The sequence below is a fragment of the Oreochromis aureus genome, linkage group 7 (assembly GCF_013358895.1).
Source record: "Oreochromis aureus strain Israel breed Guangdong linkage group 7, ZZ_aureus, whole genome shotgun sequence".
Taxonomy (NCBI): domain Eukaryota; kingdom Metazoa; phylum Chordata; class Actinopteri; order Cichliformes; family Cichlidae; genus Oreochromis; species Oreochromis aureus.
The window spans coordinates 13,475,224-13,488,852 of NC_052948.1; the positions used below are offsets into that span (position 1 = coordinate 13,475,224).

At 39.6% G+C, this 13,629-nt stretch overlaps 2 protein-coding genes across 2 annotated transcripts; both read right to left on the bottom strand.

Annotated features, from left to right (window-relative positions):
- Positions 1–49: 49 nt before the first annotated feature.
- stoml1 (stomatin (EPB72)-like 1) lies at positions 50–4,287 on the bottom strand. Its single transcript, XM_031747363.2, has 7 exons — positions 3,984–4,287; positions 3,513–3,619; positions 3,279–3,428; positions 1,050–1,253; positions 762–969; positions 486–686; positions 50–388 (listed from the first exon to the last, which is right to left on the bottom strand). The coding sequence occupies exons 1-7, from the start codon at positions 4,123–4,125 to the stop codon at positions 183–185; spliced, it is 1,218 nt and encodes a 405-aa protein (XP_031603223.1). The 5' UTR covers positions 4,126–4,287; the 3' UTR covers positions 50–182.
- Positions 4,288–5,492: 1,205 nt separating this feature from the next.
- nr2e3 (nuclear receptor subfamily 2, group E, member 3) lies at positions 5,493–8,984 on the bottom strand. Its single transcript, XM_031747464.2, has 9 exons — positions 8,238–8,984; positions 8,027–8,119; positions 7,612–7,756; positions 7,405–7,508; positions 7,028–7,291; positions 6,683–6,867; positions 6,347–6,587; positions 6,158–6,263; positions 5,493–6,035 (listed from the first exon to the last, which is right to left on the bottom strand). Exons 2-9 carry the CDS (start codon positions 8,112–8,114, stop codon positions 5,903–5,905), a joined length of 1,266 nt encoding a protein of 421 aa, XP_031603324.1. The 5' UTR covers positions 8,115–8,119; positions 8,238–8,984; the 3' UTR covers positions 5,493–5,902.
- Positions 8,985–13,629: the final 4,645 nt, after the last annotated feature.

Here is a 13,629-nt window from a genome sequence, read left to right on the forward strand (position 1 = left end):
ATAATCATGTTTCAAACAGTGTTGCATAAAATAACCCTCAGAAAGCATGTTATCTTTGTAAACAAGCATTTACTTTGAATTTGTGAGAAATGATAAGAACATTACAGAAATTCAGTCACGGCATACATGAAAAACACAGTTTATAGTTGAAATTAAGGATTTAATAAATAAATTAAAATGTACTATAGTTGATGTTTCTTAAGTAGCTTTATGAGTTCTTCCAGCTTCATGGCTGTTTTAATGTCTCCCTGGACTTTAAGTCTGCCACTTGTAAAAGCAGCTATTGGTCGTAGTTCACCCTGAAACATGGCCAGAAGGTCACGGTCACTCATATCCAGGGTTACATCTGGTTCTCGACACAAGGACCCTTCCCCAGCTGCACCGCTACCTAAAGTACAAAGAGAAATAGACAGGTTTCATTTTTTTATGTTTTCGTACACACATTTAGCGCCAAGTAAAAATTCCATAATCGTGACATTTATCACCTTGGCTCAGATCCACATAGTAACGGCGCTGTTGTCCATCTCCTGAGCTGATGTCAAACTGATAACAGGCCCCAACCTGGTGGACCAAAGACTCAGAGAGGAGCAGCTTGACTTTACTGAGCAGCTCGTCAACACAACCTGGTGTGGCGGTGACAGACTCAGCGGCACTGCTGAGCTCATCCATAAGTGCTATGCTGTCCTCTGAAGAAAGAGGTAAAGATTACAGCAAAAATTATGGAAAAGATGCAAGAAGATTTTTTAAGTGTTCTGTCTTACCCTGCTGAGGCTGTGATGTGGCACCGTGGCTCAGAAAGTGCATGGCCAACTGCTGAATGGGGCCAGTGAGGCCTTCAAGTCCAGGTGCAGAGGGCATAATCAGGGGGGCAGAGGGGCTGTCCTCTGGGGCTTTCAGTAGAGAACCAAGGGTAAGCTCTACTCTATCCACCTCCAGCCCCCAAGGACGAGTCATCTCATTTATGTCCATCTGTAAACATGAAGCATGAATGTAAGTATGAACTGATACAACAAAGAAATCAGCACAGAGTAGCTGAAGCGTGATCTCACCCCAAGATATTCCCCTAGTTTCACTCTCTCAGTTTGAATTTCCCTGACGGTCTTCTTGGCCAGGCTGTGGGTCAAAGCCTTCTGTGCCGTCATTCTGGTGGAAGCATTCAGATCCTGGACTGACACCACTGACAAGACTGGGTTCCAGATCCTGAACTGGATGTCTGCTCCCACTGACAACACACCACCATCCCGGGTAGTCACCTATAACAGCACAGTGTACTTACTGTGGCAGCTAAACTTACATGAAGCCAAACTGGCAAAAGAATGAATAGTACATAAGCGCATCTCCTCTTAAGTAAATAACATTCACAGCTCCTAAGAGGAATGGTTTTGCAAAAATTTGAAGCTCAATTGAATATAAATTGTGCCATAAGCTTGAAGTTTGAATTGTTTTTGTCTTTTTTTTTTTTTTTAAGTGTATTGAAGGTAAGAATGGCAGGCTAAGCCATATGAGAAGGAAGAAATTATCTCTAGCACAGTCAAAGGAGTTTGCAAAGAAAAGCGTCTGGACTTCTTTGAGTTGCTTGAAGGCGTTCACCTCTCATCCGAAGCTTCTTCAGTTCTGAACTGAAGAAGCTTCTCGGATGAGAGGTGAAACGTCTTCAAGCAACTCAAAGAAGTCCAGACGCTTTTCTTTGCAAACCCCTTTGACTACGATGACCTGGATGACTGAGAACCTTCACAGACATATCTCTAGCACACACAAAATAAATTTCATGGAACTGAAGCTACCGCTTTTAAAACATTTTTAAATGGTAAATGACGTGTATAAGACGTGTTTTACCAGTATTCAGAATTCAGAAGTGTCGTGCTACAGTGTGGCAAGAGAAGAAAAATCAACTGATCTTATGCAATCAGAAACCAGGAAACAACAGCACACAGATCAAGTAATTCATCCTATGCTAACCTCTCCTGTGGCTTAAGGATAAAAAGATATAATGTAACAATTCTTTAGCTATTAGAGCTGGGCGATAGAACGATAACGATCTGTATTGCGAAATAACTTTTTCTCGATAGAAAAATGAAACTATTGCGATAGACCTCATCTCTCTCTCTTCCTGTCTTAAAAAAAAAAAGCACAGCCAATCCAAATTAAGTAGCGCAGAGCCGAACCAATCACAGCCGCAGCGTCACGTCACGTGACTTGTTACGTACAGCACAAGTGCCAAGCCGCACATGTGTATTTGTTTGGGAAGCAGCCAGCCGCCATGCCGGCGGGGTAATGGAGAAAATGAGTGTGCCCACTAGAGAAAAATCAACCAAGAGCTTGGGTGACCAGGCTACCGAAGAGAACACAGATGACGGTTCCAATGCCGGAGAGATTGTTGAAAGGAAGGGCCAGAGAAGTTCCGTAGACTGAAAGCGCTAATTCGTCATCGAAAACAACCAGGAGAATCCCTGCGAAGCAGCAACAGTCAATTGAGTCGGCTTTCTCCAGCGTCTTACCATATGACAAAAAAGCTAAGAGACATAGCGACATAACGAATGCCATAGCCTACCGTCATGCTAAAGACATGCTACCAATAAACACGTTCGAAAATGAAGGATTCAAGCAGCTAACTGAGGTAATAGCTAAGCTATACAACAAGGAGAGATTGAGAATTTCCTTTTAGTTCTCAGTTTATTTAATATTGACAAAAGTTAGTCAATTTTGTCTGTTCTTCTGTAAAACAAACTAAGATCTATTTTTAGAATTAATATTTTGTTTCTAAGTGGAATTGACAATTTAGTGGTCTGTTTTGTTTGTTCTATTTTGAAACTTAAACGCTTTAGCAGCTGCCTTTTGTGTAGTTTGCAATATTTGCCTTTATTTATCTGAAACTGAAGCCTCATGTTCCTTAAGTACATCTGCCCTGTTGAACTTATTATGGGAAATAAATATTTAAACCAAAATAAGCTGCTGATTATTTCACATTTTACTTGTGAGCAACGGCACATTTAAATCTTACAAATATAGTTATTTGGCTTATATCGTGATATATATCGTTATCACCTGAAATGAAAAAAACATATCGTGATATGAAAAAATCTTATATCGCCCAGCTCTATTAGCTATTAATTATCATGTACTGTACATGTATTGTCAGCCATGTATATGGACACAGGGGATCTCATCCAAAAGACTACCAAAAACAATTTTTAACAAACATGCTGAAACATCTTTTTATTTATCTTTTTAAATGCCACAGGCCAGCTATACCAATAATAGCATGTCTGGCAGTTTACCTGGCAAGGGGGGATGTTGAAAGCACGGGTGCGCAGATCTACTTTCTGCCACTGATCAATGAGAGGCAGCACAAGGACGATACCAGGGCCCTTTGGAGGACATATTCGACCCAGACGAAACACTACTATCCTCTGATAGTTTGGCACAGTCTGAATAAAAAAAAAAAAAAAGTCTGTTTATTCTCAACAAGTGAGTGGAGATGCTACGGGTGCAATTCATTAAGCCAAACTTACTTTCAGTACAAACCATCCTGTTATTGGAAAGGTTAAAAAGGTGCAGATGTAGACCAGGGAGATGACAACTAGGTTGCAGATCCATGACAACCATCCCTGGGAGGTGTCTAAAGGGGAAGAAACCCCAAGAAGGGGTTATTTTCATTAGTGATGGTCAAGTTAAGTCACTCACACCCAGAGCTATCCAGTGTACAAAGTGTACTAGTATGCAAAAGTATATGAAATATAGGAACACATGACTCAAGTATGTCATGTGATAATGTCATATCGTGGGCTGTCTGATGATTCCCACCTCTAAAATATGACACATTTCATTATATTCTTTGTGTATTTTGATATAACTTATGTTGACGTCTTTTAAAAATCCTTTGCGGTTACGAGGCTAAGCGTCTGCCTTACTTTCTCTTTGAAGTGAATAACAATCCACAAATTATGTCCCCCTAAACCAGCTCGTGTTAGCTGGTGTCCTACCTGTGAAGTCGTTTTCAGTAACATTGGGGATGTAGTCAAACGAAAGGCCTTTGTGGTAGCTGTCAGAGTCAACAAACAAACCAGGAGTCCTCGGAGTGCTGAAGTCCCTTTGAGGGAGCAGACGATACGAGTTTTTAAACATTGGTAATTTGAAATAATCGCTATCGCCTAATTAATGCACGTTCATACTGTTTATCGGGCACCGTGCAGATGTTAGGGCGCCAAAAACTTTGTTTTCACACACTTTTACGTTAGCTCACTATGCTGATACACTTCCCTGTTTTTGTTTTGGTACGCTTCTGCTTCTTCCTCTTCTGACACGGAGGCTGTCAAATAGCCTTTAGGCGCATTAGCGCCGCCCTCTGGATTGTGGGCGATAATCCCTAAAAATAGGCCGGGTTGTGCCAAAAACTTATCATCTGTCAAAAACTAATTTCCAAAGATTCGATGTGTTTTTTATGTGTAATGTCTTTACTTATATTAGTAAATAGACTTGAGTGAACAGGATTTACAAAGGGGTTATATATAACATTTAAAATGTACCTGTTTTAAACACCTGCACTGTAGACATATTGAAGACGGAGGGCCACAAGTGAAAACATATATTAAATAAAAACATTATTAAATAATTAATTAAATGTGCCATTAAAATTAGAAATTTAAATGAAATGAACTGATATTTAATCATTTAATGAATATATATACACATGTGTATATACATATATAGATGTTAATTAATTACTCAGTGACTTAATGATGCGTTTATTTAATTCATTTTGCAATTTTGCATTTCTTCTGCAATTTGGGGGCCTCACATTCTAAAGGTAGGTGAAGCCCCTCCTCTCATTACACTGCATGTTTATAATCCATCTGTTAAGGTAACATGGACATATTAAAAGTACTCCACTCCAGTTTTTTGTTGTGACCCCAAAGCCTATTTTTTATGCACTATACATTTTCCTTATGAATTAAATGTTATCTCTTTTATTGCGAAGGCACTATGCACAATGTTAACATAATGATAATAATAAGAACAATTAACAAATATATTGGACTGCCTCACCCCTATCTTACTCATTTGTACAAATTAACTTTTAAATTATGTATCTGAAGTAGTGTTCTAAACAAATGTATGATATATGCATGAGAATGTGATGCTCTGTTTGCTCTAGTACAAAACCTGGCCTACCACAGAGCTGTTGCACCTGTGGATATAATTATCTTTTACCCAGTATAAATATAGTTTTCTCTCTCTTATAATCTCTGTCTCATACTTATAATATTTTTTCAGACCAATGAGAACAACCTGATACATTTAATACAATTCAACAAAGAAAATGATGGTCACAAAACATTTGGAAGATAAGCTTATCAGAGCTCTTTGGTTTCTGTTTCAAACATGTGTTATATATGTTCTTCTCAAAAGATTAATACTTTTTATACTGAATTCTATATTTTATAGTGTTTATTGCATTGTTTATTTACTCTATGTGAATCAAATAGAAAAAAAATCCCAGAAATCATTATACTTGACAATACAACTTCATATTTATAGACATTTAAAACATTTAAAAACATGTTTGCTGGCATGTACTGTTACTTCGCTTGTTACTAGGTACACTGAATGATTAAGTCCAGCTGTAAGCTTCACAAGACGGCTTCGTGGTTATAACTGAACAGAAAAATGTTCTTTAATAGAATGCCATAACCAGAAGTAAGCCTTTGTCTCGAGGGAAAAAAGCGCAGTTTCACATAAATGTCTCTGATCCACTCATGACTGTGTTTTTCAAACAGTAACATGTCAAAATATCTTTTGTCATAAAGGCTTTTTTGCATTAAACATGAAAGAAATCATCAGCAGAATGCATGAATTACACAGTCACACAGCTTGTTGCTTGCAGGAAGTTTTCCTCCGTGTGTTAGTTTTTGAACATGTCACACAGCAGCTTCTCCATGGGTGTGCTGCCAATAGTCCTCTGAAAGAACAGCTTAGCGATCTTCTCTGAATTCACAAAGCGGAGGGAAGGCAGCAGAAGAATTAATCTCCCAAACCTTGTTGGACAAAAAAAACAGTGCGAGCTTAATGTTTCTGTGGAGGGGAGAGATTTGACGTTCTCCAGCTGTTATTTTGTGAGATTTTTGTGGTATTTTGTTGGATAAGAAAGTGCAGTTACCTGGCACCCTGGTTGGGGTACACTGAATGGATGTGTTGACCCAGCAGCACCTGTGACTGGTCCTGCAGATTCTCCACCTGTTCTGGATCTTTAAGGTTGCGTACCTCTGTGTGGGAGATTCAAACAGCAGACATCGGTTTGGTGATCCAGAAATCAGTGACTACCATCGCTGCATCAGTGATTCCTTACCTGGCTTAAACAGCACAATGGCCTTCAGACAGGCAAATTCTGTCGGGTCAACAGTCAGGGCTTTAAAGCGACTAAAGACTTCTTCTAAGATCTGCAGGTCAGCAGTAAGAAGGCTGATATTGGCTTGCTGTGGGGTAGAAAGGTCTGGCAGAGACAAAAGAGGACAGCTGTCCATGGGCAGAGACCACTGGATGGCACACAGGAGGAACATCTCACTCCAAGCTTCTTCAAGAAGAATCACCTGAGGATTTCACAGAAATGTTGAGCGTCTCATTAGTCTCACACACTATCCATATACAAATACACAAAGAAAAATTATCTGTCTACAGGCCTCACCTGGTCACGAAATGGCAAGCGTGCAAACACAGGCAAATTTTTTGCCCACTTGACTGACATGAAGAGGAGTCGTGCCGATGTCTCATACACATTCTCTGGACAGCTGGAGGTATACGGGGACAAACGGCTGTCGAAGGGAGTGAGGTCCCTCTCTGAATTTGTTGTCACGTCAATATTTTCCTCCACTGTGTAGCAGAAAAAGAGACAAAGGCATTACAATCCAAATATCCCACAAAGTAAGGTCAAATCAAAAAGTCTGTTTTCAAAATATTTTTACTCATTTCAAGACAAATATGTTTACACCTCTGTCTTCCAAGTTATTTTACCTCTTTCATTTGATCTTACCGTCCTCTGGCTCCAGTTTTGCACAGGTTTCTGCAGTCAACAGGCTGACCATAAAGCGGTGGTTGTTACTTATGTTGCTGCAAGGTTTTACTGTGGCAGAAGTTGGAGCTGACGACGTGACCAGAGGTCTGGAGATGACTGCTGAGTAGGTGTCAGAGGGGCTGAGCGCTTGCGTGGTGACCAGGTGCTCCTTTTTTGTGTCGACATTTATAGAGTCCGGACTGACGTGAGCTGTGCTTCGAGGCTGTCGCTCATTCTGCACAGCTGCCACAACAAAGCACAGGAAAAGCTACACCATCTGAGAGTGAGGCTGTAGGTATTTAATATCATTATGCACAGATAATATCTACACGGTCTGCTTTTTCTGAGTTTCTCACCATCTTTGTTCATGCCAGCCTGGAGGCACTTCTTTAATCGACAAGCTTGGCACTGGTTTCGATGCGCTTTGTCAACAGGGCACCTGCCATTTCCGGCCTGACACCTATGAAATAAAGACACAGACGGAGTTAAAATGCACTTCATTTATTGTCATATGATTGTTTTCCTGTTATGTACAGCTGCCTTTCACAGAGCCACTTGCCCACCTATAGACGAGTCTTCTCCTCACGCTGCGCTTGAAGAAGCCGCTGCAGCCATTACAGGTAAAGATCCCATAGTGTTTGCCACTGCTTGAGTCAGAGCAAACTTTACAAAGCAGGCCTTGGCCAAACGATTTACGCAGACCTTTTTCTGTAGAGAATAGATAGTAGAAATACTTAAAATCACTCCACATTCTTTTGAGCACCAACCCTGTTTTAACTACAGACTGATGCAAAATTAGCTCACTCTTTTACGCATTTTGAGCTTTGTGTCAGATTCTGTGTGTAAATCTATGCATTTAAAACTTTGTGAGCATTAATTATGAGTCTAGTCTGCTGTACTGAGAAGCCTTTAACAATCATCACCTTAAAGCTTTCTAAAATCTTGCAAATTTGTAGTAATTTGTAAGTAATGGCTCACCTGCTTGAGCTCCGTCTGTGCTCTGTTGTGTGAAGTCCTTTAAGGTGTCCGATGAAAACATGTTCATCTTTGAAATCTGCTCCTCCATCCCTACTGAAAGACATATAAACATAAGATGACTTCCTGTTTTGCGTGAACTGTTTTCTGCAATAAAGTACTGGCCACGATTTTCCCCAAAACATGCTCATCAAACGTTTTTTCTTTACACTACCTCACAGAAAGCTTCTGGGAAGATCCTTAAAGAATAAGCCTGGTTGAGTGATCTGGATACAGTGCTGATGTTCTTGTACTGCTTAAATCTGATGAAGGTGGGGTCAAGGGAGATACAACTCGTCGTCTTCTTTCTTTCTCTCTCTCCAGAATGAGTGTGAGAGCTTGAGTCGTCTGGAGGAAGACAAGGAGATTAGCACCAGGCGCTGTGTAAGCAAATGCTGATTTGTCATCCTCTTAATCTTTACTGTCTATAAGGGTAAATCAATCAGTCACACCACTTACAGGCACTAAGTATATTCATTCCTCTTTCCTGTCTTGCTCCTTCTTTTTGTCTCTCTCTGGTTATTTTGTTACTTGTGGTTCCTAGAATATTTAAAACTGAGAGGCAGTCTTCAGCTTTCAGGTCCCTCTTCTATGGAACCAGCTCCCAGTTTGAATTTGGGAGACAGTCACCCAAGATTAGGCTTAAAACATTCCTTTTTGACAAAGCATATATTTAGGGCTGGATCAGGCGATCCTGAATCCACTCTTAGTTATGCTACAATAGGCCTAGGCTGCTGGGGGTGTCCCATGATGCACTGAGTGTTTCTACACCACTCAACATCTAATCATTAGTTATTATTTATTTCCAGTTTAAAGTGCATTGAGGGGACTGCTGTTGTGATTTGGCACTATATAAAAAAAACGGAATTTTCTCCTAGATTGTTTTCTTCTCATCCTGTTTTGTTCTGTTCTGCTGTGAACGATGTCCCCACATTACTACTGTAATCAGTCTATTTCTGTAACATGCTAAATGATATTACAAGACAGCAACTTTTTCTCCCTAAAAACATCAGTGTTGGTTTATTTGCTCATGTGTTCAGAGATGCAGTTTAGCCTTATGGCACTACAGTTCTGCGCTGCAAGGATTGTATCAGTGTCACTTTAAGCATGGTTTGCAGAAGAAATTTCCTGCTAGCAATAGCCAACAAGCAAACTATTATATTAGTGCTCATCAGCAGCAGACTGTCTTGTTCTGCTTTGTTTTATACCAGAGTTAAGATGTTCCTTCTGTGCCATATTGGCTCTGTCGATGACATTAACAACCTCAGGAGAAGAGAGCCACCCCAAATTAGCAAAAGAGCTTAACCTTCAATGAAATGTGATCTCCTTCTGGGTGGGGGGCCACGAAAGAGCATAATGAGAAGAAAAAGAATTAGCACAAAGATTGAAAGAGCAGCAAAGGGTTGAACCTTAATTCCATTTTACTGCCATATGGTGACTTTTCTCTGAAGCCTCCGTCTGCCTAATTAAGTGATGCAACTTATTTTTAAGAAACTTTGAACTAGATTAACTCAAATGAATCATTTCTTGCCTTGAATGGCTTGACGGAAAATCTCATCTCTCAAAAATCTCAAGAAATTCTGCACACTATTTTCTGTATTGAAGACTGCATATAGCTGACCACATATATTTCAGTTCAATGAGATTAAACATAACAAAGACCCTAACACTACTGATGCCTACAGTCTCCATAGACCGAATTATATCATGTCTGTAATCCTATAAATCACTCTTGAATTTAAGAGACCAATTTAGCATTGAAAACAGAGCTCTTTTTGTTGCCCTAAACTGGTGTATAAATGGATTAAGCATGGGCCATCTTCAGATTATTGCTGTGCACATGGGGCCACGTAAACACAGAACCTATAACACTCACAGGTTTGAAACACTGTGGTAGCTTGTGAAATTGTATAAAAAGGCTAAATAATAATTATAAAACCTTTTGTCAGTTATGTTACCATCAGCTTACTAGAGAATGAATAACTATAGCAATCTGAGTATCAGCTACTCAGTTAGTCTCAAAAAAGTAGAAATTTCCTCTGAAACTTTTTTCTACAAAAGACAAAAAAAATTCTTAAAAAAGAATATCTCAGACTGATTCTAACCAGAATAAAATCAGTGCACAAATGAGCAAGAGTATAAGTATATCAGAATCTTTAGTTTAAGAAACACATGTCACAGCTGTCTGCCTCAAAAGGCTATGCATCAAGAAAGAGTGGAGGGATTGTAAAGACTGAAAATGTAATGGCTTATGTTTGAGACTGGTCAATAAAAGTAATATTTTGCTGTAAGATGTGCAAAAGCATCAATTCGATTCAATTTCCGGTCCGGTTTTATTTATATAGCACCAAATCACAACAACAGTCACCTCAAGGTCTGTTGAGTGTCTTTACCTGTTGATATTGTCAGGTAAAGATCCTCCAATAATACAGAGAAAATCCCAACAATCCGATGATCCCCTGTCAGCGAGCACTTGACAACAGTGGGAAGAACAGTTTAACAGTGGGAACAGTTTAACAGGAAGAAACCTCTGGCAGAACCAGACTCAGGGAGGAGAGCCCATATGCTGCCCATCAGGGTTTGAAGGGAGGGAGACAGGACATTAGAAGGGAAAGACTGGTAAGGAAGTTGTACCGGCAAACAAAATTAAGTTGGAGGTGACTGACTGGGTTAGAAAGAATGAGATCTGTCAGATGTCCTTGATGAAAAATGGCATCAAGCACATATGATAGGAGGGGTGATTAGTTTGGATTCTCTGGTGGTGATGAAGTGGGAAATTTTAGAGTGTCAATGACCTTCAACTCTGACTCTGTTTGGACAATGACTGAAAGACACAAGAAATATTTAGGAAGAGCTTCTTTTGTTTGAAGAAGCAGATTATTATACTAAGTACAATTAGTATAAGTATATAAGTAAAATATATTTTTTTTTATTAGTTTTCATGAAAAACCAGAGACTTCCTGAGTGGTATGTGAATCGCTTTTATTATACTATACTGGTAGTTATATAGCAGTTTTTCAGATGCTTTCCTACTACAGGCCTCATCCATACAAGTGCTTTTTTTATTACTTACTTTTATTACTCCACTCCACTTTCTGTGCTGGTGAAGGCAAATGTAGCATTTGATGTAATAAATAAGGCTTTGGGAGTCCATACACACTGGACACCTTAATTTTGCACATTAGCATTTACACTTCACATTTGGTGACATATAAATATATGTGAAAACGACCTCTGAGGAGATTCATAAGTCAGAAATATTATTTAAGTATGGCAACCTGGACTCCCACATCAGATTTTGTAGCACGTGTTCCTCACATGTCAGGGCGAGATGATTATTTTGTTCTTAACACTAGGAACTACGCATGTTAAGTCCTTTTTAGCTCCATTTTTTGAGGGGGTTGACTCTCTTCCGCACAGTTAAGATGCTGCAGCCATCAGCAAGCTCCTGCTTTGAGTCTTTTATCTGCCAGGAATAACTGTCACGTTTCTTCCCTGCCCGGCCCTGTGATTGTTGTGCAGACACGGCACAATCTTTAGCAGCATGCTGCCATGAGCTGTTTAGATGATTATGTATTTAGTGGAAACATTTATGAGGACAGCGCCGGTCATGTGATTGGACACACGTCACCAGTAAAACCTTGGCTCTGTTGTTTGTCAGATCAAGTCAGTGCGCCCCAGGGTGGCTGTGGCTACAACGTAGCTTGCCATCACCAGTGTGTGAATGTGTGCGTGAATGGGTGAATGACTGGGTATGTAAAGCGCTTTGGGGTCCTTAGGGACCATAAAGGCGCTATATAAATACAGGCCATTTACCATTTACCATCAAACAGATCAGTTGCTCATTACTTTAACCCTCAAATGCATGGGTCAATTCAAATGCCTTGCATTCATTTATGGGTCAGGAATGGCATTATCTTATATCGCATATCTACATTTTGTGCATATTAAAGACTTATTATTGCAGCGAGGTGCATTGCATAAAAACTACGTGCCCTGCAGAAAACAAGGAAGGCATAATTTTATTGTCCTTCGCAGGATGTCCTTGAATGCTAGTTCATAAGTCTTTGCATCAGTCTAAGCAGCTTTTTGATATAATCTCCTTGAATGTCAGCAGTTGTCAAAGAGTGAGATTAACTTTTAAAGTTATAGTGGTTCTCTACAGGATCCCCAAATTCTGTAGGGTTAAATAAATGACCATTCTTTATTTGGATTAGGATTTTTGTTCATTTAAACTTGAACTTTTTCAAGATTAAAATAATTAAAGTTCAAAATAGTAATAAGTTTAAAACCCCCAATGTTTTTATTACATTTGTAACAGTTTTGTACCAACTTATATCTAAACTTAACCACCTCAAATAAGTAGAAAATAAAGCACACTAACCCTGACAGGCTAATGATATTCTGCCCTATATATTAACATATGCACAAGCTTTGATTACACAGGACTCAGCATGTCTGTGTGATTCTAAATGGCCCCAGTGATAGGTTGACCGAGCTTGCTTGCTTAAGCTTTGTTGTGTTTGGTTCAGCATTTCGTGTGAACCCCCCCAACTCCACCCCAAATTAGATGAAGTACAAGTAGTGAGGTGTCAGCACTAAGGATAGGGATTGGCCCTCCTTGCCATCTGCTACCATTGCTTTAATCCACACAATGAGAAAATCAGCTATCTTGGCCCACATCACATCAGCTCTATTCAACAGGTGTTCGGTGACAGCTACTGCGAAATCTGTGTTTCTGCTGACAAATTAATCTTATTTGGTTGGATCAGTTGACTATTTCCCAGAAATATCAAAATAACCCTGGGTTAAGTGATTTACTTAACAAAGCCCACAGTGCTCAAGTAAAAGTCCAGCACACAAAAATACTAGGTTAAACTGCAACAACAATAAAGACTTACAAAGAAGCAGCCAACAGAAGTCATGTATGTACACTGACACTCACAAAAGCATCCTAAAATGATTTAAAACAGGGCTAATCACGTGGTTCAATGCCTTTATTTTATTTTTTATCATAGTCATTCCCTAGTTGGTCTGTAGAGGGAGACACACACCACTTGACTGTGTTACAAAAATGAACCAACTAAGACCAAAACTGGTGAATCAGAGTTGCTGTATGACCGACTGGAACAATTATGGTTTACACATTACAGTTCACTTACAGTAATAAGGCTCATGACCACTGTTACATCAGAAGCAATCTGGATTTCTGTGTAAAAACACAAACAGCCAGGGAGAATTGAAAGTGTCTCTTTGTGTAAGAGCAGTGCTGCAGCAATGTTCTCAACATCATATAGGCTCTGTTATGGCATCTTAGGGCACTGCAGCATTTTTGCACTTTATATTGTTTTTGTAGCAACACAGTGGCACAGTGGTCTCACAGCAAGAAGGTCTTGGGTTTGAATCTGACCAACGCATTTCTTTGTTGAGTTTGCATGGTCTCTCTATTTCTGGGTTCTTTTCAGCTACTCTGGCTTCCTCCCACAGTCCAAAATCGTAAATTTAGGTTAATTTGTGATTCTAAATCGCTCACAATGGTGTGAATTTGAGTGTGAAAGGCTGTCTGT

What these genes read in the sequence shown, in the direction of transcription:
- nr2e3 (XM_031747464.2), bottom strand. Translation starts at nt 8,114, where the DNA reads ATGGAGGAGCAGATTTCAAAGATGAACATGTTTTCATCGGACACCTTA. An exon ending in GCTTGCCATTTCGTGACCAG is followed by an intron (nt 6,588 to 6,682) that starts GTGAGGCCTGTA and finishes TGAAATCCTCAG; the next exon opens with GTGATTCTTCTTGAAGAAGC. An exon ending in CATTGTGCTGTTTAAGCCAG is followed by an intron (nt 6,264 to 6,346) that starts GTAAGGAATCAC and finishes TCTCCCACACAG; the next exon opens with AGGTACGCAACCTTAAAGAT.
- stoml1 (XM_031747363.2), bottom strand. Translation starts at nt 4,125, where the DNA reads ATGTTTAAAAACTCGTATCGTCTGCTCCCTCAAAGGGACTTCAGCACT. An exon ending in TCAACATCCCCCCTTGCCAG is followed by an intron (nt 1,254 to 3,278) that starts GTAAACTGCCAG and finishes GTGCTGTTATAG; the next exon opens with GTGACTACCCGGGATGGTGG. An exon ending in CACATCACAGCCTCAGCAGG is followed by an intron (nt 687 to 761) that starts GTAAGACAGAAC and finishes CTCTTTCTTCAG; the next exon opens with AGGACAGCATAGCACTTATG.